The sequence below is a fragment of the Lethenteron reissneri genome, chromosome 42 (genome assembly GCF_015708825.2).
Source record: "Lethenteron reissneri isolate LAM-NWPU_2019-01 chromosome 42, ASM1570882v1, whole genome shotgun sequence".
Taxonomy (NCBI): domain Eukaryota; kingdom Metazoa; phylum Chordata; class Hyperoartia; order Petromyzontiformes; family Petromyzontidae; genus Lethenteron; species Lethenteron reissneri.
The window spans coordinates 9,887,434-9,913,374 of record NC_083820.1 but is presented as its reverse complement, the minus strand read 5'-3'; the positions used below and the strand labels follow the sequence as shown (position 1 = coordinate 9,913,374).

Genomic DNA, 25,941 nt, shown 5'->3' with positions numbered 1-25,941 from the left:
ATTTGTCTCTGTCATTTCTTATCGACCTTGGTATTGCAGGCCGCCCTTTATCAATCCACTGAAAGAATCCCCACACATTTTGGTCATGGTTATCGTTTGCCCATACTTCACCAGTTCAGATGTCACTCGCCACCGATGTTAACCATGGCCTGGATCTTGTTTGAGGTTTCCGGATGCATAGCGCAGTGTGCTAACCACCGTGCCACAACTTCTACCCGGTGTCTAATAATAACAATCTAATGTTGGATACTACCTGAATGTTCATCCTGTATTTTAATGATGAGAGCGTTTAAACAAGATTTTACACCGCCGTTATCTTCTACAAGATATTTTAATTGCAAACATTCCATGCTCATCTTCTGCGTATGGTTAACATTGATGTAGAGAAGTGGGTTCTCTTAACCTGGGGTGCACGCACCTGCTGGACGTGCAAGATGCCCTCTCTGGGGGTGCGAGACGTGCCAGATTTTTTTCGAAGGTAAATCATCGAAACACAAATTAAGCACGGGTACGTAAGTACAACTACTTTGTTTCATCAAGCCAATGTATTTCGTAACATTCTATTTTTTTTACGATTGAGAACCCAAGGGATGCAAGGCTGCAGTGACGGTTAAGAACCAATGATACAAAGCAACAGCTACGATTTACAATGAGGCCGTTGGGCCAAACGTTTGCGTCAGGAGTAGAATCATCGCCGTGATGACGCCCCCCTCTTATTTTGTGAATCGGGCATTGAGTCGTTGTGTGTTCCACGGTCTGACCCGAGTGGTGACCGCGGTGGGGAGAGCTGGCAGCCTTCACACGGGCCCACTCTTGTTCGGCGAGAAAGCACGACCAATGCAATCATCAACCCGGCAACCGGACGTCAATCAACGATTTGCCAGTCTCAACAACGCAAAAGCCACAGCATGCTCATAGCCTCGGCACGGGGTCTTTGGTGGGTTAGAGGGCGCAGGGCGTTACGAGTGAGATCGCTCAGCGGGTGCGGTAATGCGGCCCAGAGGTAGCGCGTTCGTTTCCAGCAGCTGCATGCCCTGGTTAATACTTTGGGTGTATTGATTCTAGATTTGAAGCTTTCGTGACTGCAAGGATTCATACTCTTAGGTTTTTTCGGTAAAGTCACATGGGTAAAAAAATTATAATAATATAAATAAAATAATCACGACATTTCGGAGGCAACACAAGTCTCCGTCATCAGGTGGGACCGTCACAGCTAAATTTACTGTATCAAGTGAGTAAAAATCCAAGAGACAAGCTCTTAAATACAAGTTAAGGGGGAGGGGGGGAGGGGCTTATCTGAATGGGATATCCAGGGAATGGAACGGTGGGGCGGGGGGGGCTAAAAGAGAACAATGGTGCACATCGACTCGGGGTTGTGGCCGGTGTTAGCTGATAATCAAAATAAAAGAAAGCAGTACTGTTAAACGCTGGAGATGTTAACACTCGGTAACGTAGCTGTCAACCAAACATAAAATACGCACCCGTCTGCTTCACAGTGGATGTCACGGATCCCCCCATGACCTTATTCGCAAGAGTAGGCCATCGTGTACTGGCGCGTCACGGTTCAACTTTGACAAACTACACCACGTATTGCTCAATTGTGGTCTTAAAAGGTAACCATGATTGTTGCCCTCCCACTCGGTGTGGTCTTCCTGGGAAAATAATCAAAAAAAAATAACGTGTCAGCAAAATAATGAAGCAAGTAAAACGACACAGCGGGGTAGCAAAGCACCGTGGCATTAATTTACGTCACATTCCCTCGCATTTCTCTTCCCCAGGGTTTGCGTCGACCTGGAGAAGATTTTCCGAGGATGCAGCTCCGGGCGGGAGGAGGCGGAGGAGAAAGCTGCCACCGAGGGAAGGGGGCTCACTCCTGACCAGTGGACAAGCCCTGCGCCGCGGGAGCTGGAACCGCCCCAGCTGAGAGACCTACTCAGGATTCACTGGCGTTTCGTATCCTTCACATTTCCATGTGCGGTATATATATAGAGAGTCTGTTCGCCTATAACGCGGTGGTAGTTCCGTTCCTGAACAACACCGCGTTGTGGGAAAAATCGCGTTATAATAAATAATGTATGGTAAAGCAGAGTGCGCAATAATGCGTGAGATGTGCGTACGCAGGTCTGAACAAAAACTGAGACGCGTAGGTAGCATCTAGAAGCATCTAGAAGCATCCAGCAGCATCCCGCCTTGTGCGTTGCCATGCCGAAGCAGCCGGTACAACCGCTTATTCCTACTCGGGCGGCGTAGTTACGTTCACTCAATCGCGTTATGTCCAATGCGCATCCGCGTTGTAAAAAATGCTTTCCCTTAATACTTTCATCGCGTTATATCCAATTTGCGTTATGAAAACAACATGCGGCGTTACAGCATGTACAGTATAACGCTCGGTAGTTGTTCGCAGTTGCTGCTGTGTAGATCTCCCCCACTTGCTTCATGATTGTAACCGCGTGCTGTTCGGCACGATGTCCGACGTTTCGCTACCACGCTGCTGCTGGGAGCTTGTTCGGGAATTGAATTCAAAGGAGAAGCTCTCCCCACCCTGTGGAGTTAAACTTTGGACACCGCGCCGAAGAACGTGACGCATCGCCACCTCAAAATGCATCTGAGAGGCTGCAATCAGAGAGGCTGTAATAGATTGCAATATAATGTGGCACAGGTTGATCAAGAGGTTTGCCCGAACTTAGGAGACACAAACCATAGAGAGAGAGAGAAAAATAATAATTTGCAAACAGCTGCCAGTCAGCCTTCATACCGCGAATTCAATTTTTCTGAAGACTAAACGAACGCTTGAAAGCGTTTCGGAATCCCTGCATATGCGCACATTTTAAGCCGGTCCTGGGCCTCTCCTAGGTCGACTCGGCCAAAAAACGAGTACCCGGTGCGATGTGTAAACATCAGGCGGCTGGAAGTGGTGTTGGCCATCCCCCACTACCCCCCCCCCGTCCCATATCGTGCTAGCCTTCATAGGTTCTAGCTAACAGCATTTGCCCCTAAAGCCTGTCGCAGACTATATGGGAGGGGTGGGCGGGGGGGAATCTTTGTCTTTTACGAGTGTACAGAAGCCCAGGTGTTGCGGACACAACGTCACTAAACCGAGTTGGTTTTGCAAAGTGAATTGTTCCGTTTGGGGAAATCATTGCCGTATGGATAACCGATACATATGTTGGGGGAGGGGTGGGGAGATATAGGGCTTAACCCTATTATTCTATATGGACGTTAACTGCACACAACATTGTTTATTTGCCCTCATTACATACATTGTTTACTTGTGCATCATCAGCCGCTCCCCGCCTGCCCGCATGCGCGCGGGAAGCAATTCGCGCGATGCAAAAGATGGGCTCGCACGAACGCTTCGGGTTTTTTTTTCTTCTCCGCGCGCACAGACGTTTGTTTTTGCGTCGAGCACGAGGGCTCCGTGCTATTTGTCGTTCGTGATTTTGTTGACTTGCCCGTCGGTCAGCACGTTTCGTGTTCATTTCGGGGAGGAAGATCAGTGCTGGCTCGCGGCAAAGGAGGGCTACTGGGAGCTCCCGCGTATTAAATATCGCCCACGTGACACCTGTGTCCGGTGTTGACTTGGTAAATTGCTGCAAGGACGTTCGTGTGTGTGTGTAAAAGCAAATCTGTCCTTCACAAGCAGCATTTGAAGATGTATCACTTGGATTTAGTTTTACGCGCACAGTTTTTGTTCACTCTCACCAGCAATTTCCCAAGCTCTGTGATCATCTATTTCTTTCTTTTTTTAAGTAGGGGGGGGGGGGGAAATGGCCCGAAGTGGTTGACAACTTAATTGTTTGCAATGTCGTTTGGTGGCTTTATCGCATAAATAGGGCGAGTGCAGTGCCCAGAGTGCATCGGGGAGGTAGGGGGGGGGGGAGATAGCTCCGTAACAGAAAGGCCGCTTTAACTAATGGAGCATTTACCCTGAAGGGAAGCATGGGGTGCAGCAGCAGTGCTCCCGCTCCACAGCGAGGAGGGTGAATACACACACCAGAGTTTGATAGCTCGCTGCACCCATGACGCCACTTAATGGCCAGCAGCTTCAATGTGCAATGGGGGCGGGGGTAGGAATTTTATGATCGAGGTCACGAGCGAAATTCGTGGAATGTTTGGGCCAGGACAGTCTCTCTCCCTGCTAGGTCTGCCAAAGTGGGCTCATCTCACGGCAGGGACAACCTTGTCCACGTGAACAGGGACGAGGGTTCCGATTCGAGCTGTGGATCATTAGTCGGTTAAGCCGATTGTACAGAAATTGTAATCGACTGCTCTTTCGTGGTCCATTAGCTCGAGGGCGCCTTTCAAAATCGGCGGCCGTCCCCACCTCCTGCCTCCTGAAGGTGGGAAACCCCCACCCCCCTCCCTAAAAGCCATGCCCAGAGTGACACGGTTGATTATGCCAATGACGTCTCCAAGCCCTGCCCATCACATTTCCATTCAGAGTCACGCGAGGCGACAGAGTTAAGAGACGACGTTTATCTATATCCGTGGTGTTAGTGCCTGACGGTGCGGAGGGTTCATTTAACAGCGGCTACAACTGCTGCTGCTGCAGCGGCGGCTGCGGCTTGATCGATGTTTGTGCCGTAACTCCCGGCTCGTTGGGGAGGAGAGAGAGAGAGAGCGGCAGAGAGAGAGACCCATACGAAACGTGCAAGAGAGATCGTTTATGATCGATATTCCTTGCCCCCCCCCCCCACCCCTGCACGTTTGCTTAACCGTTTCACTCACCGTGGCTTAGTCGGGCCGCTTCACTGATAGTGCGGGGCTCATTATCCACAGTCAAATCAAATTAAATGTGCGGTTGGCATTCGTGCCCTTCGAACAGTGCGAGACTCCAGGCTATCACAACGGACGCTGGTTCAGTTTAATATTTGCAATATTTTGCTGCCTTTTCTTGGATTTTCTGTTTGCACATAGTCACTTTAAGATGTTTTCTTGTTCATGTTTTTTGTTTGTTGCGGTTGCACCCGATTCAAAGGCCGAATGGCTCACAGGGCTATACCTAATAAATGAACTTTGAAATTTGAAAGTGCGGGGCGAATCTGCCCACGGAAACTCGGTCACGGTACAATCCTCGTGCCTCGCCATTGTGCGACGTCGATGACGACAATGATACCAATTATACAATCATCGCCATCATCAGCCATGCTCAATCCATCCCCTGTTGGATGGAGGCCCCCCTCTCCCCAAGCCGCTGCCACCTCTCACGATTTTCCTGATGCAATGATCCACCTCAAGCACCTGCACAGGACGCCGATTTCGTTACTCCATCTCCTAGGGGAGGCTTACTCCCGGATGTGTCACGCTCCTTGACTGCCACTCGGTCAATGCTCCCGACGTCCCTCTCGCTAATACGCCGAGGGTGTAGAGAGTTCCACACGGTAGGAGCCACAAACGCTGACGCACGAGTGCCCAACGTCTTCCAACAGTCCCCCTGCTGCATGCTCAGCCCCCTCTTCCTAAAGTCTCATTTGTCAAGAGTTTACACAAATGTCGACACCAGTGGAAATTAAGCGACGGCAGTCGAATCATATTCTCATATGCACACGGGGGATGAGAGCCAGAGCGCAAAAGACTTGGCCAGATCGTGTCGTCACGCGTCCTGTTTCGCGTTTAACCTTTGTTTAACGCCATTGGAACCTCATTTGCCAGTAAAAAATATAATAGTTTTTTTACCCTTCTATCTGGCCAGATGACGCCTTCTGGTCCAACCCATGTGAGACTAGGCTCTAAGGAAAGCTGTCTCGGGTGTGGACCAATCAACTTCACGGACAGTGCATACATTATCAGAGTTATGTTTTTTGTTTGCATTATGACTGCAGGTATTGTGGTCTATGCAAACATGACTCCTTGTAAAAAAAGGTGTCAGTTTTGTTGCCTTTGTTTAACGTTTGTTCCACATTGACTGTGTCGTGGCGCCCCCTAAACGCTGTAATGATGCCCCCCACTTTGAGTGACGAGAGGTCACGCTGCTGCAGGGTCGCCCTTAACTGCCGCAGTGTTCCCCGCCGCCGGTGTGCCGCCACGGCTCGCTCGTCCCCGCCGCGCCGCTCTGCCGAGCCCTGCTGGCGCACCTCCACCGCACGCCGCTCAGCTGGGGTGAGTGGCGTGCCGTGCTGAGCAGCGCTGCCCACGGGGATGTCTGCTCTGTGTCTCTGTGTCTCTGTGTGTCTCTGTCTCTCTGTGTCTCTGTCTCTCTCTGTGTCTTTGTGTCTCTGTGTCTCTCTGTGTCTCTCTGTGTCTCTCTGTGTCTCTGTCTTTCTGTCTCTCTGTGTGTCTGTGTCTCTCTGTGTCTCTCTGTGTCTCTCTGTCTCTCTGTCTCTGCCCCTTTCCGGTGCCCACGTGCAACAACGCACGACGCGTCGCATCTCTGTGTGTAGCGAGTGGGTGTACCGTGCCGCGGCGGCGAGATGTTAGCTACCTCGCCTGGTATACAGGAGGTCATGGGTTAAACCCCGACCCTGACGCCTGTATATTGAGAGTTTGCGTCTGCTCCCCGTGGTCGAGGTGGATTCTTTTCCGGGTCCTCCGGTTTTTCCTTCCACATTTAGAATCGGCACGCGTTTAGAGCATTTGGCTGCTATAAATTTCCATGCGATAAGCCACTTCGTTGAGCTATCATTTGTGGCCAGGTTGCTTCTGAAAAATAGCTGTACAGCTCAGCGGGCCTTACCTGGTAAAGTTAATAGAAGTAGAAGTTATTGTTGACCCAACTTATTTGAGCTGTTGGCAGACAGTTTTTAAAGCTAATCGTGAAATGGTCCAGCCAAGCCATCGATTTCTGCAGGCCAGTGTGGGTTGGTGGCGAATGGGACGGCCCAGGACAGGTTCAGACATCATTTGTCACCGATGTTGACGATGGTTACACGGGCATATTCTAACACCGCTACCACCACCACCACATAGACATGAAAAAGATAAAGGTTCAGAGCTGCAATTTATTTTTCTATGCCACTTCTCACTGACGGGCCTCCACTACAGGGGGTACTAGAGAGCCCCTGTAAAAGGGTATTTTTGACAAACTCCACCACGCTGGTCAGACATCTTTGAAGATATGGGATTAGCCGCGCTTTGCCCCGTCACACACACAACCTTCTGATAAAAATAACTCGCGTGCTGCTGGGTGGACAGATTTGTCAGAAACTCGCACCGTTGTTTCATCTGCCGTGTCGGGAGAATGAACCGGCAAACCTCAGCGATTCTTGGATCGCGAGGACGCCAATGTTTACACCATTGGAACCTCATTTGCCAGTAAAAAATATGAGAATTGGTTTTTTACCCTTCTATCTGGCAACAAAACTGACATCCTTTTTTTACAAGGAGTCATGTTTGCATAGACCACAATACCTGCAGCCATAATGCAAACAAAAAATATAACTCTGATAATGTATGCACTGTCCTTGAAGTTGATTCGTCATCTGGTCCAACCCATGTGAGACAAGGCTCTAAGGAAAGCTGTCTCGGGTGTGGACCAATCAACTTCAAGGACAGTGCATACATAATCAGAGTTATGTTTTTTTTTGCATTATGACTGCAGGTATTGTGGTCTATGCAAACATGACTCCTCGTAAAAAAAAGGTGTCAGTTTTGTTGCCAGATAGAAGGGTAAAAAAACAATTATGACACCAATGTTGTGCATCTTCCGTGAGACACCTGTGCTTGGCCCGGGAATCTCCCTCGCCGTTGTGTTGGGAAGGATCCTTGTCCCAGGTCCGATTTGAGAGCGTGGTTGTTTGGCCCCGGAGAGAGGAGCACCGTTGTGGTGGCTTCACTTGTCACTCTCGAGGAAGATCTTGGATCGATGTTTGGTTGCCGGGTTGCCGATGGCATCGGTCGTGGTATGTCACTTAACAGGGAGGTGGGCCACGTGAAAGCTACCGTCTTCCACTCCACATGTCCACTCATGTATACTAATACAGTAGATAGTTGAATTTTCGATTCAAAGCTTTCGTGACTGCAGGGATTCATCTTCTTGGTTCTTTCGGTAAAGTCAGGTAGAATGGAAATAATAAAATAATACAAATAAAACATAAGAAAATAATTCTCACGACGTTTCGGCCACAACGCAAGCAGCCGTCCTCAGGTGAAGAACAGGTCTGTCGATAAGACAGAGTCTCAATTACGTCCTCAGGTGAAGAACAGGTTTTTAGAGAAGACAGAGTCTGAATGACTCTGTCTTCTCGACAGACCTGTTCTTCAACTGAGGACGGCTGCTTGCGTTGTGGCCGAAACGTCGTGAGAATGATTTTATTGTTTTATTTGTATTATTTTATTATTTCCATTCTACGCGACTTTACAATAGATAGTCTTCAGTGGCATGGGAGCCAGCTGAGGGTTGGCGGTAGTCTTGATTGGTCGCGGGGGGAGACACCTTAGGGAGATATGTTGAGAACCGCTGCGTTGAAGAGTTGCCGTGTTTTTAACCACAGCTGTTGGTCGCGGCTCGACACTTGGTGGGAGTTCACGCGCCAGAAAATTAATCGGGGCCATTTTGCCGGCACAATATTCCGCGCATTTTTTTTATTTGGCGTGTGATTGTACACGACGGTGGCGTACGTCTCTGAACAGCAGAAGATTAATTGGCGTATTGCACCGGGGGTGGGGGGGATTGTCCCTGTCTCGTGTGCGTTTTTCCAAGTTTGCATGTGCCCCCAGATTATGGAGAGTGAGTTTTGATGTTCGTGCTCTATCTGCATGGTTACTCTGCTGCTGCTTACTTTGCCCTGCATTGTGTTTCACATTTTCAGATAATTTCGTGGTACCTTTACACAATGTTATCCCTCTCGTGCCATCGGTGTCACGTCACAAGATGACAAATCAGTTCAACCGTTCACTGTCACATGACAATCAAACTTGATAGCTATCATTCTCAAAGCTGGATTATCGCCAAATGAAGTGCGGAACCAACTTTTACGTGACGGGAGTTTTGTTTTTTGCACTGATGTTGGACTTCTTTAGTACCGTACGTAGCCAACTGTGAGACCATAAACTAGCTACACTTGAGAAGCCAGTGCCTGGATTCAAACCCAGGGTCTCGTTGGTGCCAGCTCAGCACGATGGCTTCTGAGCTACCTGGCCGCCTCGTTTTTTTGGTTTAAATCGGGGTTAGTGCACGAGTAAGAAAAACGGGAAAACATTCAACGATGACATTTTGGCCAGTGCTGCCTCGTTCAAGCAAAATTGTTGATTAAAAAAAAAGAAAACTCCAACAAACTAATTGCTGATGGCTACTGCCTTGGCAGTATCGCACAAACAATAACAAATAGTCGTAAATAATCCATGATGATGGATGATTTATTAAGGGGTTTTTTTTCCGGTCAGATCTCATAAATATAAATGAATCATTAAACTCGCCACCACCTGACACGGCCAACTAGTAAGGGTTGTCACGTCAACAGAACATGCACAATTCGTCACTAGTACAGCACACCGGTGTGTTGGAGAGCAAATACACAACATTTACAATCGGAGTACGACGTTTCACAAGTAATTACAACTAGCTTCATCAGGCGCCAGCCAGATTTTGTTCCTTAAATAGAAGGAACCTATGTTATGGATATTGGTCGTGAAAGCCTACGTGTTAAACATTCGTAAATAACACTGCAAGGGCCGTTGCCCGAAACGTTCGCCCATATGTTTCTTTTTCTTTCAAGACCACGTTGATGACGACAAATATGTTCGAGTGTTTCTTTTTTCTAAACACTGGTTGTTGTTGGTTGTTTGACTTGCATCCCACTGGGATTTTTGCACACAGCGTTGGTGTGCGGTGCTTTTTCTACAATATTTTGCTGTCTTTTCTTGGATTTTCTGTTTGCACTCCGTTACATATTCACTTTAAGATGGTTTTTGTTCATGATTTTTGTTTGTTGCGGTTGCACCCGATTCAATAGCCGAATGGCTCACAGGGCTATACCTAATACATGAACTTGAACTATAATGGCGGAGGGGGGGGGGGGGTCACAATTATTAATTAAAATTCACAGCGATTTACAATACCAATATTGTGAAACTCCTTGTCAGCTTACCCTCGGCCATGTGCCACGTCGGGTGCCCTTTTTTATAAAAAAAAAACGTTCCCTTAATTGGATGAAGCAGCTCTGGGCGGCGTTGGTTTGTTACGCTTAATGGCTGGGCCTCCGATCGGGCCCCGTTCGTGCGACGTGGTACTGAACACATTAAACGACGACGGGACTTTGTGTAGCCGGCTGTACTTAATCCGCTGCGTGCCCTCGTAGCGATGGCTTTGGCAAGCTCCACGGATGGGATCTCTTTATCCCAATGCAAATTTTCACTGCTGTCGGTTTTTTTCTCCATTTTCGGTACAACTTCAAGCGGCATTTGGTACGGCGTGACCCAAGACGAGGAATTATTGTTTTGTTGCCATTCGTGTCACCTTTATTTCAATGCCAATCAATTCATTGCGTGAACAATCCCTGGAAAAGCCTCTTTTGTAGTGGTAATGAAAGTGCTACTCTCAGTCGCCGTCTTGCATGCAAAGTTAGCGCTGACGAAATGTTATGCGTCACCAAGACGGTAATTGTTTTTTTTCTCCAAGCATCGCATTTGGCGTTTGGCTGAGAGTTGTTCCTGCCATGTTGAGATTTAGCGATAAATATGAACCGCATTAATACGTTCCAACTATTCACCCCAGGAAAATCCTTTCTGAGACTCAAGACTTCTCGTTCTGCTTGCAGGAGGGTCCTTCATTGGGGGTGCTTGGCCGGTTCCACGTGTAAGCATTTAGAACGTGCGAAGGAATATTGAAGGGCACAAGCTCAACTAATTTGCAATCACAGGTGAAGTTGTCTATCGCGCACCCACACACCGCGGCCTGTGTGTAGATTGGAAGAGATGGGAACGCACCCTTTTGGTACTCACAGACACTCACAGGTGTACTCCGCGTTCCATGCGCAATGTGCTCACCCACGTGGCATGTACTGTGTGTGCTGTACGTGCTGTGTCTTGTCTTGCACTGTGTGCTGTCCGTGCTGTGTCCTCTGTTGCACTGTGTGTGCTGTAGCTTGCTACGTGTGCTGTCCGTGCTGTGTCGTCTGTTGCACTGTGTGTGCTGTAGCTTGCTACGTGTGCTGTCCGTGCTGTGTCCTCTGTTGCACTGTGTGTGCTGTAGCTTGCTACGTGTGCTGTACGTGCCGTGTCGTCTGTTGTACCGTGTGTGCTGCATTGTGCTGCCTTGCGCACTCTGCTGTGTATGCTGTGCTGCGTGTGTGCCGTCTGTCCTGTGTGTGCTGCGTAGTTGCATCATACCCAACGCATCTCAAGCTGATGGTGTTGGAGGGAAGCCAGTGCTTATTGCACGCCGTCGTCTGTAATCTGTGACCAATGCCAATTGCGTGCGCGCCTTTGTGGAATCTCATCTTTATGCATCTAGCCCTTGGGCCTTTGGTGGTTTAAAGGTTTTTTTTGCAACTGTGACAGTAATTACTAATTAGTGTTCTAAAGGGAGGCAACGACACGTGTGTTTGCTTCACGCCCACTGGCACATACACGGATGAACACAATGCTGTAAATACATGGGTGGGGGGGAGGGTAAAACTAGTTTTCCATGCTGGTTTAACTGATGGAAGATTGGGCCGGAAAAGCGAATCAGATTTTCCACGAGCGTAGATTAGAAACAAGTTGTTTGGATTCTAAAGTGTTTGTTTTTCCAGATGACAGCGATAACGATCACCCCGCATTGCTGCTGGTTTGCATGGCCGAGCTAATGGGAAGGGGTCACATCGAAAAGGAAGAAAAACATTGTCAGAGCAAAGCATGTGTCACAAGTTCCAACTGAGGTGCGTCTGAGATTTGTTGATGAATTATGAGAACAAAAAACTAAACGCATTCATCAATAACACTGCGGCCTTCAAAAGAAAAGTACTTAACAGGTGACGTTTCGGCCAATCACCCTTCTTCATTGCACGTAAAGAGAGAGGCCAGAGATGGGGGGGGGGGATAATAAAGAGCTGGAGACGGCACTTGACACCATGGGGCTTGATGAGAATTATTTTAGTTTTGACGTTTGGCTTTTTGTGCTCGAGCCACTCAAGGGGTGCATAGTGCAGTAGGCGAAGCATCGACGGGAAACCGTGCGGATTCATATCCCCGCTCTAAATGTGACCGCGTTTCAAGACGCTGTGCAGACACGTGGGGGGTTGTTTCATTATTGGCAGCGGAGAAAACTCAAGTCCTTGAGCCTGAGGGGCAGGGAGTCGTCAGCACGGATGTCTGGGGGCGAAGGGAATGTCAGACAATACGGACAGCAGAGGAGAATGAGCGACCTCCCACCGAACGAGAGTTTGACTTGCGGCATAGACAACAGAAAGCCTTGGATGCTGGAGTGGAGGGTGCGTGGAGGGGGGTGTAGAGTGAGATGAGAGGGGAGAGGTAGAAGAGCGAGTGGAGAGGAGTGGTAGGAGAGTGCGTGGAGGGAAGGAGAGTGAGATGAGAGGGGAGAGGTAGGAGAGTGCGTGGAGAGGAGTAGAGTGAGATGAGAGGTCGGAGAGTGTGTGGAGGGGGAGTAGAGTGAGCTGAGAGGGGAGAGGTTGGCAGAGTCAAGTCCATGGAAGATCTTGGAGACGGGATGAGTGTCATCTGGAAATTGATCTGCGATTGGATTGGGAGAATTGCAGCGATGTGCTCTCCTTTACGGGTACGGGTGAGGAATCTGGCAACTTCTAGAACCATCTGGTGTTTGTGGGTGAGGAATGTGAGGATGGCCGTGGACAATCGAGTTACAGTATTGGAATCTGGACGTGGTGAAGGTACGGATGTGAGCTTCGGCGGCGATTGGGTGTTGTTAAAAAAAGGCCATTTATGTGAAGATGTCATTTTATTTTGAACACAGCGATGCATCGGTGTCAATCTTCAATGCGCTTTATTTTCGTGCGCGTCAACTTTCATCATCTTGAGTTGCGTGGATGAAAACAAAAAGTTGCGGCGGGGGAAGAATCCAGACTGCACACCACCACCACGGAAATGCTCGCGACGGCTCGCTGATACTCGCTCTGCGGCCGTCCTCTCCCCGTTGATTTTCACCAGCGTCCGTGAGCTGTGGATGTTGTCTCGGCCTGGCTTCAAACTGGCCACCCTGACGCAGTCCACGTGGAGTGAAGTGGCCACCTGTTCGTGCCTGAGCCGTGCCTGAGCCGTGCCTGAGCCGTGCCTGAGCCGTGCCTGAGCCGTGCCTGAGCCGTGCCTGAGCCGTGCCTGAGCCGTGCCTGAGCCGTGCCTGAGCCGTGCCTGGCCCAGACAGTGTGACAATTGGCTCCCGTGTTCAGGCGTCGGGAATTGATTCGATGCCGAGATCTGGCACACCGGTATTGCGTTGTTGAACTTTGTCGGAGGAGACAGCGGGAAATGTGGCAGCGCTGTTGTGGGCGCAGTGATGATTGGATCCAGAGGGGCCGCTGTGCTCGCATTACACCACCACCCTCAGTACCGCCGCGGCTGCCAGCAGGTGAAGAAGATACGCCCGCTGCGTTTGAAGTTTTAGCGAAATGTCAGGTTTTCTTTCTTACGTCACGGTTGCTGAGCGGAGGCCCAAAACATCAAGTGAACATCAGCAAGCAGCACCATTGAAAGCAAAGTAGGTCAGGGATAATCATTTATCTTCTAGATTTGAAGCTTTCGTGACTGCAAGGATTCATACCTACATGACTTTACCGAAAAAACCTAAGAGTATAATTTATCTTCTAGATTTGAAGCTTTCGTGACTGCAGGAATCCATACATAAAGAACCCAAGAGTATGCTCATTTATGTTACATTGAATTGGGTAACTGGGAAAACTTGGGGAAAGAGACGAAGGAAGGGAATTCCAAAGTCGAGTAGTTTGAGGGGAGAAGCAGAAAGAGACGCGCTGTGGAAATATTGGTAGTTATTCTTTCCAAATTTTCATCGCCGTCATCATCCGCATCGTCATCGTCATCGTCGTCGTCATCACCCCTGATTAGCTAAGCCCGTCATAGTTTTCACTTGCGAGGCATCACTACCATCGTATTAAAAACATTCCTCGTCGCTTATCATCATCATCACCATCGGAGTTGCAATCATCGATGTGGCCGGCGGGGCTGCCCCCCCCCCCCCCCCCCCCACGTCTTCGGCCACGGCACGGCGGTCGCCCCCATTCGTCCTGCTCCGAGACGAAGCGTCTCTCCCCCCCAGGGCCCGTGTCCGTCTCGGAGTCGGCCTGGGTGCTCCAGCCCGGCCGTGAACGTTGTGTGTTTGTCGGGGGGCGGTTCAGCCGCCTCCAACCTCGGAGACGCCGGTGAACGACCGGCACGGAGCAATTCAGCCTTGGGGGGGATTTGTGGGATACGCGGCCTGCGGATGGACAGCAACAACAAGCGCCGTGCCATAATTTAATTTCATGCCTCCCCTGTGCTTTGTCAGGGGCGGGCACTGGAGGGGTTACCGAGTGCACGTTTGCCAATGTTTCTGTAAAATTCTGTGGATTTGCTTTGCTCTGCTGGGGGTAAGGAGGGGGGGGGCTGCGGTGGTCGTGGTGGGAATTGTTGGGGGGGGGGGGGCGTGGGGACGAGGTTGAGGGATGCTCGCACTGAGTTTGCAGTTTTCCGGCTGCAAAAACAAATAACGCATCGTGCTTGTCCAGATAAAGGAAGATTCAGCACCCTTGCTTGCTGCGCGGATGATTCATCGTTGATTAAAAATAACTTATTGTTTCCAGCCTGGTCACTCATACCCCGAGATGAGATGTGTCTCTCTCCGGTTTTCGGGCATATGCCCTGCCAGTTTGGACAGAGATAATTTACAACAACCGTGTGCTTAATGTATCGGGTAGAGCGACGGTGCAGTGGTTTCGACGACTGCGCTGCGCCCATGAGCACGGCAACCCGAGTTGAGTTCCCAGTTGCGAACAAAGTCAACGAGAGTGACATCAGAACTGGCGCTGCCATCCTCCTCGGTTCGCCAACACACACACACGCGCTGACCAGCGTGATGCTGTATGGCCAGAACAGACAAAATATAACCCGTAAAAACAAAGTTTTTCACTATAAATCCTTTATATGCGTGGCGGCTAGAGTCCTCTCGTCCTCTGGCTTGAGATGGCTGCCACCTATGGGTCAGATGTTTGCATGGCAGAATTAAGCAATTGGTAATTAAATATAATATTTTTGTCCTAAAAAGTGTAAAATTTTGGAAATCTTTTTTTCACGAACATTAATTGTCACGCACAACGAGTCTGTGTGGAAAATGTCAGCTCGATTGGATCACGGGAAGTGGGTTAAAAAACGACCGAAAGATTTGCACGGTCCTAAGCAAGCAAGCAAGTGAACTTAATATAAAGGATTTAAAAAACCCCATGACTGAAACTGCATTGGGCGGGGGGGGAGGGGGGGGGTGTTCGGAAGGAATTCATCCAGCAGTGGATCGACAAATGCCCCTTAATGCTACATTTCAACCATTTCCTCGTGGGCTTGAAAGTTCAGCGTCGAAACACGAGCAGCAGCGCTCAAGGGCTTTGTGCTGATCGTAGGGGAAAAACGGTTCCTGCACCGAGATTTATATTACACCGCGCTCCTTCTCAATGTGGCCGCGTCCACGAAAACCCGGCGCTGTGCGTGCGAGAGAGAGAGCTCACGCATATTCTCGCACTAAGGCACGCGCGTTCGTTGAATGAGAAGATTTGCGAGGGGGGTGGGAGGGGGGCAGCATTTTGGCTTCAATTCTAACCAAATGAGCTGAGCTTTAGTAAAATCTCAACTACTTTCGATAAGAAATGAATGGACAATAACATTTAAGGACGATTTTTTGTTACTTCACAAACAATGTATGAACCATTCTCAGTGCGAGGACACGTTTCAATCGAACTCGGGTCGCCCGGATTGTTAGCGCAGCGCGGTAACCGCCATAACACCACCGCCCCCCCCCTACCATGACTCACTTCGCACGCAAGCCTACGTTGTTTATTTTAAGCCGACTTCCAGACGGGGAGGTGCAGGCCTCGTCTGGGTGGCTGTGACTTCTCAACAATTACCGCAGACTTTTAAAAAGGTCCAGGCTGCCACTGGTGAGGAGCGAGCGAGGTGGGTGCGATGCGCCGGCGAAATGGGGCCCCCCCACGTCCGTCGCCCTGTGAGTGACGCGCTCGCATTCTCGGGATGTGCGCAGTAGCAGCAGCAGCATCGTGCGACAGGAGTAGTAATTACGGTGCCGCGCTCTTCCGCGTCACCTAATGAGCTGCTTGGGTCCCCCCTCCCCGCCCTCACCACCTTGCTATATGAAGCGTAATTATTTAATTCCCGAGTGACACCGCTAATAATGGAATTTTTTTGGGGGGGCCCAAAAAATTCTTCATCCCAGGCTTCAAATCCACGTGGCCGTGCTTCCCAGTACCCGTGCCCCCCTCCACCCCCTCCCCCCGAACCCTTTTCTCAATCAGCTGCGGTGACACGGAGCGAGTCTTCTCCCATCGGGGCAACGCCACTCACCGCGCGTGTGGTATATGGGTGGGAGGGGTGGGGGGGGAGACGGGGGTGTTTTCTGAAACTTGTGATTCTCTGCCGCGCCGCATCGATTTTTATGGAAGGAGTCCGTGGCCGGATCCACGCTGAGAGCTCGCGGGCAATGTGGCCGTTGTCTTTGTTTTATTTCGGTCCTCCACGCGGCTGCCGCTGGTGCAAGCGTGGTGAGATATTGGCGCCATCAACTCTCAACGTCCCATTTCCTCTCCTCCTTCATCGTCATACGGCTGATGTTGATGCAGAGAAGCACCTGCGATTAGCACGGCCGGCTACGTGCGGTGCGAAAGAAGTTTGACACCCGTACATACAGAGCACCAATTGTAGATTATGCGGGGTGCTGGTGGCGATGGGTGACCCATTATTAAACAAAAAATATACAAGGCACATAATGTATATTAGGCTGCATAGAAATACAATACTTTTCATTTACACACGGGGAACGCCAAGCAGCACGCTGTGAGCAGGAGGGCTGTGGTGAGCGTCGCGCGCGTGTCTCACGTTGGTTGACCCCCGTGACCCCCTCTACTCACGGGACGTTAATGGGTTGTGATAACACAGCACCGGGGGGTCTTTATGCCTATTCTGTTGGCCCCGGAGAGGACGCAGCACTGATGCGCCATCCGTGGCTGAGACAACTGGCTCGCCCACGAATACAACAACAAAATGGCACGACGCCCCCAGAGACCACTTTGCGTTTTCTCTCCGACGTGTTTTTTGGGGTTGTGCCGCTACGTGTCGTTCGGCGCAACGTCCGACGTTTCGCTGCCGCGTTGCTGCTGGGAGCTCGTTCGGGGAACTGAATCGAACGAAGACGCTCTCGGCACACGGAGCGAAACGTCGGAGAATCACGCCGAACAACTCCGATTAGCACGGTTGGCTACGTACGGTGGGAAAGAAGTTAAACACACGTTACAGCACAACCACAAAAACACAAATTTGATAGCTGCCCTGTCATCCCCCCCCCCCCCTAGTGCTGTTGGCCAGCACCCGTCAGGGCTCTTGCAAAATCAGCAATTTATTCGTGTTCTTGTTGATTTTATTTCAAAGTAACCCCTTGGTTTTTATTAAAAGTCAAGCCTCCGGCGTCGCATACCGCGCTGGATTTTATCGCGTGGCGGATGCGTGCAAGGAGCCGCTCTGATCTGAGGCCACTCGGAGCGACGCTCGCGATGTTGGCCGCGGTTGCAAGGTTAAACTGCGCGGGGGGTGGGCGGGAGGTCTTCAAGGTGGCATGTCCATTACGGAAGGGGGGAAACCTGCTGTGAACCCACGTGGTGCCTTGTCGCTTGACTAACTGCGGCCGCTGTGCCGGGGACTCTGGCAAGGCGAGGGTGGGTGGGGGTCACCTCTGCCCGGGCGCGGTTTTATCGCAAAGTAAGCAACCGGGCCCAGCGGTAGAGCGAGGGTGCTTGTGAGTGCAAATCCTGATTGGGGGGTTGATTCAGGCGATCATCCATATCTGGGGTTGATAAAATAAGTACTATTTTGTGGAGAGGTCAAAAGTGGTTGTCCTATTTTTATTTTTTATTTGACCAGATGAGGCCCACTGAGCTATGTAGCTCTTATTCAGAAGCGACCTGGCTATCACGAATGATAGCTCAACTTAGTGGCTTATCACGTGGACATCTATGATAGCCAAATGTGAAGGGAAACACTGGAGGACCCGGAAAACAATCCACGCGACCACGGGGAGCAGATGCAAACTCTCAATATACAGGCGTCAGGGTCGAGATTGAACCCACGACCTCCTGCATACCAGGCGAGGTAGTTAACATCTGGCCTCCGTGGCATCTATGGATATACTGTCCCCCGCCAGACGAATGCGAAACTTCTTTCAAGGATATAATTGAGAAATGAGTACCGCCTCAATCCTTGTTTCAGCATGGAACCACTTTGTTGTTGTAAACAAAATAAAGAAGGCAACTGCACAGCACAGGGGCTACCTGTGGCCACGTCCGTATTTTAAGGCCTTGAAAAGTAAATAACCATTACGGGAAAGCTCTCCGATGTGTTTTGGGGGTTTGTGTACCGCACGTGTAGAGACTGAAAAAGATCGACATAGCCCCATGCAGAAAAACCGCAAAAGCATGCGCAGAAACATTGCTTTTACCCTAGAGTTATCGAATAAAGTTATCTCACAGAGTTATCATTTACAATCGAGTTATCTTGTTGCGTTATCGCTCAAGGTGCTGGCTGACTCAGGCCTGCGGATGTGTTTGGAAGGGAGAGATTGGAAGAAGAGTGAGTAGAGAAAGCGAGAGAGAGAGAGAGAGGAAGCAAGTGATGGAGAGGCAAACAGATGAAAGACATTGAAAGAGTTCCAAATGTGGCGATGGAATGCCAGTGAATGCGGCACCCCTTTGGAGAATCCTACACCGCATCCAACATGGCACATCTCCGAGCATTGCATTGGTTGTCTGGGTGTTGCAGTGGTGTTCAGAGTTTCGGGGCTGTTCTGGGTGTTGCAGTGGATCTCGGACTGTTACACCAAGGGCTTAATTTCTGGCCCGCTCTTATGGGTCGGATACCTGAAAAACATGTCCACAGCCTGCACAACAAATCCAGTAATACCTCTCGCTAGGGCTCTGTGGCTACAAATGACGTTCCACTAACTCTGACCTACCAGCGACCCGAAAATGTGTTCGGTCCAAATGATGTAACGTGTCTATAATTAGCATAGTTGGCTACGTGAGAAAGAATTTCAACATACACACTTACATAATATATTTTAACGAGATACATACTTAAAATGTTTTTGGGCAGTGACACGACCAACCACTTATTGGCAGAGGTTCACAATTGTAATCCAGCAACTGCCGCCAATTAATACTGTGGTGGAGATTAACCGTAATAATACTATGCACCACCTTCTTGGTTCTTTCGGTAAAGTCACGTAGAAGGGAAATAATAAAATAATAAAAATAAAACATAATAAAATACAATTCTCACGACGTTTCTGCCACAACGCAAGCAGCCGTCCTCAGGTGAAGAACAGGTATGTTGGAAAGACAGCGTCTAAATGAATGTTTAAATGTTTCATTCAGACGCTGTCTTTCCGACAGACCTGTTCTTCACCTGAGGACGGCTGCTTGCGTTGTGGCCGAAACGTCGTGAGAATTGTATTTTATTATTTTTTATTTTTATTATTTCCCTTCTACGTGACTTTACTTAAAGAACCAAGAAGATGAATCCCTGCAGTCACGAAAGCTTCAAATCGAAATATGAACCACCTGCTTTACAGTGAACGTTGAATATCGTGTGACGTCATTGGTAAGTCGGCCATTCTATCGTGGCTTCTTGGTGCAAATTTGACAATTGTGCAAAATTACACCGCGAAATTACTCAATTGGAATCTGCATAGCAGTCATCTGCCTCTTACTGCGAAGACTTGACAGGATCCCACGCAAAGAGAGTCGTGAGACTCAGTGAGGCCTTCCCCGCGGAATATTAATCACGGCGAGTGAGAAATGAGGCCCGGTTACGCTGATGCTGTGACGGATACAGCGGCAAAGCTTCGGCTCTCTGGAACTGCGTGGCATTTGGCGAAAGCTCGGATGCTCGCTTCGCTTTAGTCGGCGATTATCGTGTAGGGAAGCCAGTCCTCCAGAACAGCAGCTCACCAGACAGGCAGTTATTTGGGAGACGTTTGAGAGGAGATGAATTAGATCTGCCAAGCGGACAGAGCCAAGTCACCTTTTAAAATATCATTATTAAATTCTGTTCACTCATCGCTGGCGGCGGATTGTTTTAATGCGGTGTGTGTTGTAGTTGAGGTCACGCAGCCCAGAACAACTGCGTCACAATCAAAACAGCAATAAGGGACGCATCGAACGTCAATAAACCAACGGAGAAATAACGAGGAGATGGGCAGTGCATCTCTCTTTGTCCGGACTCTTCCGACGACGGCGCAGGTTTTGCACGGCTGTGCTGCTGTGTAGCTCACCCCAATGTGTTTTTTTTCGGGTTGTGCCACGCGTTGGTCGGCACGATGTCCGACGGTTCGCCCCGCGCGCTGGGAGCTTCGGTCAGCGACCGAACGCAATGATGAAGCTGCCAGAACGTCGAGCTGGGCAACGCGGTAACAACCCGAGCGAGAGAGAGAGCGAGCGAGCGTATCCGAGAGTCGCTGTTCAGACTCATCATTTTCAGCAGCATTCCCCCGAACAAGCAAACTGTGAACCGCCTTTGAATTGTGTGTCATCAGCAGAGTCTAGGGGCACATTAAACAAATGCCAGTTTATTGCGGCGTGTTATCAGCAAGAGCCCCATCCATTCAAGTTACTGGGCCCATCGGTCACGCGCAAAAATAAATGTTATTTTGCGCTTGGATACTTGTGCTTCCTGCACCGTCATTATTTATTCATTAGGCCCGGTCCTTCACAGCGGCCGCATCGTAATGTTTTTAAGCTCACGACGACAATTGTTTAAATGCACTCCGTGGCACGCGAGGGATGTCACCTTCCCTCCGGTTTCCCCCGGTTTGTGCCTCGCTGTCGGTTTCTGGCGTGGCTGGGATTGCCGCCACCTCCTGATTTTCCCGGGATCGTCCTCACGTCGACGTAGCTGCTCTCCCGGAACGTTGAAAGTCCCTGGCTCATGTCAGTTGCTTTAATAATAATGATGATGATGATGCTTCAATCAGAGTGATACTCTTGCATGTGCTGTAGCTCTCCCCTCGCCTGGTGTTGTGAGACAGTCCTCCCCTCCTTCCCATAACGTGTCCCGTTTGTTGTTGCTGTCACATCAAGAGTGGCAACAATAGGCGCTTGGCCATTGGCTTGGCCATACTACGCGTGATGTTTTTCTTTTCGGCAGTAGCCCAGCGCGCCCGACGACGGCTGTAGCGTCGCCGTCGCCGCCACCACGGCTCTCCATCGTTACCGCCAACGTCCACCGGCACCGCGGCCAAATCGCTTTGAACTTCAACCGCAGTCAGAGCCGTTCCCTCCGGTAACACGGCGAATCGGGGCGGCCGCCCCGGGCCCCGCGCTTTGGTGGGGGGGGGGGGGGGTTTGCATGCTTCGACGTCACGGTGTCAGATGTAATGCTTCCAGTTTGAAGGCGTCTGGGTTGGGGGGGTGGACACGCAGTGAGGGTTTGCCAGGGGCCGGCGCACCCTGCTATGGATGGGCCTGTTCCGCGGTGTTATTATTCTCAGCGGCCTCTTGACCGAATCGGACGAAAGAGGCTTAATGGAGCTGCCGTATTCAAAGCCCGGGTTTGGTTTTGTCTCTGTCCTGCACAAGCGACCGAGCGTACGATCAGCGCAGGCGTGAAACAAAATATAATGTGCCGAGGCCTTAACCTAATGCCTGCAATTGATTACCCTAATTAAATGCTATAATATTAAGTACAAGATCCAGGGGTCATTTTTTTCCTGATATTTTTTTTTTACGAGAAAACCCATTAGCTTATGCAAAAAGCACGCTTTGCCTTAAATATTATCGTACAACCCGCAGTGTGTGCGTGTGTGCGTTGTGTTGCCCTTCATAGGTGCTCGCTAATAGTATTGGCCCCAACGGTGTGCGAGCCTCTATGGGGGATCTTTATCTTCATTTTTCTCAATGGAAACATCTTCAAGCTGTGGTGATTACACAAAGACAAATATTACCCATATAGCCTCAACATATTTTTAGAGGACAAGTGCTGTTAGCGAGCACATATGAAGGCCGGCACAACACACGAGGGGGTGGGTGGCCATCACCACGCCCGGTCGCCTTTGTCTCCCTAAGGGTGATGTTTACACACCGCACCAAGTACTCAATTGATGCTGTGTCAAATATCCGCCACTATTATTGGTCGTGTGCGCTAACCACTGCGCCACCGCTCCGCACACGACGGCGTGCGCGTGTGTGCGGGGTAGGGGCACGATGATGACCGGTGTTCTGTCAACACCGCAACACGGTCCTGCTTTCTGTAAACCATGGTTCCGAAAACACACGTATGAACTTTAAAAAATATACGTGTGTAATGTAACCCTGATTTCCCTAGTGATAGATTCAAAGTAGAAATTGGATTTATGAAAGTGGCGTGACTTTGCCGTTTCTATAAATACCTTCTTGAGAGACGACGTTCTAGCGTAGCTGAGTGATGATACCACGTTTGTTGCGCCAAGAAAAGTCTGGCGGACAACAATAATTTCGTTTTTTTTCTTTCCAGGACTAGCCCCTCCTGGTTTCCTCATCCCCTCGCAGCCCCACGTATTTCATCATTGACTCACCCGCACCGAGACCTTCATATTGGATGCGTATCAGCATGTAAACACTCATTCATTGACTGATAACGCCTTAATATATCGAGGACTCCCAGAGCTTGGGCAATTGCTGGCGCCAGCTCACCACGTGGCTGCCTTTCCGCTTAACTGTGATTCGTCACACCTCTGGGTCACTCTCTCGCTCTCTCTGAGAGAGCTGCGAGCACTGTCCATGTTACAAGTTGAAATTATTATTAATTATTATATCACCTGCATCCCCCGAATATAAAAATAATTTACACGCCATCCCATGTATCCACCCCACCCCCGCCCCTTCGCAGCTGTAGTAAGGAAATACGGTTATCCGATAAAGCTTCTACGGCATTCAACGGCGTACTTTGCCGCATTTTTTCGTTGGCTGTTAACTTATTTATTTACTTACTAACTCGTCTCGGGGTCCCGTGAAGCGCAGATGCGATGCGGAGGTGGGTGGCGGTCACGGCACGGGAGGGGAGGGGGCTGCTAAAAATAGACGCGCTCGGATATTTTTGGCACCGCTAGAACTGCAAAGCAGCAGTGCCCTGGAGCCGAGACCGTTGCCACCGCCGCCGTCACCGCCGTCACCAACCCTCGTTATGCAAAATACACGGCGACACGCGCGCGCGCGCGCGCCACGACGCCCTGTGCATTCATTTGTGTGTGTGTCCCATTCGCGTGTAAAAATAGATCTCGCGTAATTGATGCGGTAATTAATGCGGCGCTGCGAGCTTTGCGCGTGCGTGCGAGGGCGTCAACACCGCGTGCGGCAACAGCTCCGGCTCCCCGCGATCTTCAGATAACCCCCATCCCTCCTGCTCCCCCCCCCCTCCTCTTCCTCCTCGAGCCGATGTCATTTGTTCCCTTTCAAAACTCCACCCGCCACGGCGTGTCACGTGGCCTGTGTGTGTACCGCCCGGCTAATGGGGGGCAGCCACGGGAAGAGGTTCGCTCTTCTTTGAACCGAAGCCCTTATTTGTTTGCCGGTCGGGGAGGGGGGGTGAGGATGATGAGTGGAGCGGGAGGGGGGGGGAAGAAAAACATGACCGATGGTTATTTTTTTTTGGCTGCGGCAGCGACAATAGGTGTGGTCCTCAAACCCGGGAGAGTGCTTATGCCCCCCCCACCCCCGCCCCCCTACCGCGTGCCCCCACCCCACCTTCCCCCCCCCCCCCCTTGTTTTGGACCCACGAATCAGATCAGGGCTCGCACTGTGGTCGGTTGTGAGTTTTACTCGCCGGTGAAAATAAGGAATTGCTCTTGGACATCCGCAGAAGATCAATTAATGTTATTGTTGTTCTTCTAAGCATCGAGTGCGGATTTTCTTTCTCCGTGTTCCTATTCTGTGCCTCTTCCCTTTGTCCTTACATCGGAGTCCATACACTTACACTTAGCAGATCAATGCACTCGTCAGAGACTCGTACGCTTACAGAGACAGGAATAGAAAGCCGTGGACTCAGAGAGGCACACAGACTTGAATCTCCTTCGCAGAAAGACGTTCCATTATTGCATCATGGGCTTGGCTTTTAAGATATTTTCTCCGCGTGCTTCGATTCTGCGCCTCTTTTCGAGTCACGTCCACCGTCCCTCGTATCTCGTTCCAGCGCATCCTCTCCTCTCTCACCCTCGGACTCCCTCTGCTTCTGCAGCCCTGAACCGGTGGTATCTTCATAACCATTCTCATCTTTTGGTCTCCATGGAAGTCTACGGGTCTCTATGTACGTCTGGGTCTCTATTGAAGTCTATGGGTCTCGGTGTAAGTCTGTGGGCTTCTGTATGATTCTGTGAATCTTTGTGCATATCGGTTGGTTTTTATGCGAGTCTGTGGATCTCTGTGCTAGTATGTGGGTCTCGATGTGTAAGTCTTGTGGGTCTCTATGTAAGTCTGTGGGTCTCCGTTCCCATCTGCTGGTCTATGTGCTAGTCCGTGGGTCTCTGTGCAGTGCGTGGACCTCTTTGCAAGTCCGTGGCTATCAATACAAGTGTGTGTGGGTCTGCACTCATCTGTGGGTCACCTGTGCGAGTCTATTGGTCTCAAATCTCCAGAGCGCTTCTAATTGAGTCTCTTCGCCGTCTTGTCTCAACGCATTCCCAAACCATCCGAGCCCTCGCCTCCCTCAGCTTCTTGCTAATGTTACTCTCACCCCTCCCACCCCCCCACCGTTAAAACTCTCGCTAGATAATTGCGCGAAGGCCACAAAAGCGAGGCAGGACACGCCCCGAGAGTGAAGGGAGATATCTCCCGTGGGCGCACCGACGCGCCCGTCGGCGGCGCCACTTTTCTCCGGATCAAGTGTCCCTGCACTCTCTCCTCCCTCCAACACTCTCGCGCGTCAACAGGCGAGCGTCGCGAGCTCCGCTATTTCGATGTAAAGCTTTCGTGACTGCAGGGAAGTCGCGTAGAAGGGAAATAATAATAATAAGTATAACCCGTAAAAACAAAGTTTTTCACTCTAAATCCTGTATATGCGTGGCGGCGAGAGTCCTCTCGTCCTCTGGCTTGAGATGGCTGCCACCTATGGGTCAGATGATTGTCTGCAGTATTAAACAATTGGTAATTAAATATTTAATTTGTTTTCCCTAAACAGTGTAAAATTTTGGAAAAAAAATTTCACGAACATTAATTGTCTCGCACAACGAGTCTGTGTGCAAAATGTCAGCTCGATTGGATCACGGGAAGTGGGTTAAAAAACGACCGAAAGGTTTGCACGGTCGTAAGCAAGCAAGCAAGCAAGAACGCAAGCAAGCAAGCGAACTTAATATAAATGATTTAAAAATGAAACGTAATAAAATACAATTCTCACGACGTTTCGGCCACAACGCAAGCAGCCGTCCTCAGGTGAAGAACAGACAGTGTCTTTCCGACAGACCTGTCTTTCCGACAGACCTGTTCTTCACCTGAGGACGGCTGCTTGTGTTGTGGCCGAAACGTCGTGAGAATTGTATTTATTACGTTTTATTTTTATTATTTTATTATTACCCTTCTACGTGACTTTACCGAAAGAACCAAGAAGATGAGCTCCGCTATGTTATTCCCTACTCGGGATGCGCTCCCGGTTTTCGGAATGACCGGACAGAATCTGAAAATCGGACCTAACTAGATACCAAATTTCGGAGGATCGTAAATGTTCGTTTTGGTCTGCGTTGATCTGAAAACATCAGAAGTGATGTCGCAAATGGGGTTAGGATGAGCAAATGGGTTAAGGAATGGGTTACGGAATGGATTA

At 50.0% G+C, this 25,941-nt stretch overlaps 1 protein-coding gene across 2 annotated transcripts in view; it reads left to right on the top strand.

Annotated features, from left to right (window-relative positions):
• The window catches only part of LOC133352997 (trafficking protein particle complex subunit 9-like), a 108,701-nt gene that overhangs the window by 61,239 nt on the left and 21,521 nt on the right, over positions 1 to 25,941 (top strand). For both annotated transcript variants that reach the window (XM_061569059.1, XM_061569058.1), the window contains exons 19-20: positions 1,779 to 1,953; positions 6,000 to 6,099. In XM_061569059.1, coding sequence (XP_061425043.1) covers positions 1,779 to 1,953; positions 6,000 to 6,099 — 275 coding nt within the window. The remainder of the gene's footprint in view (positions 1 to 1,778; positions 1,954 to 5,999; positions 6,100 to 25,941) is intronic.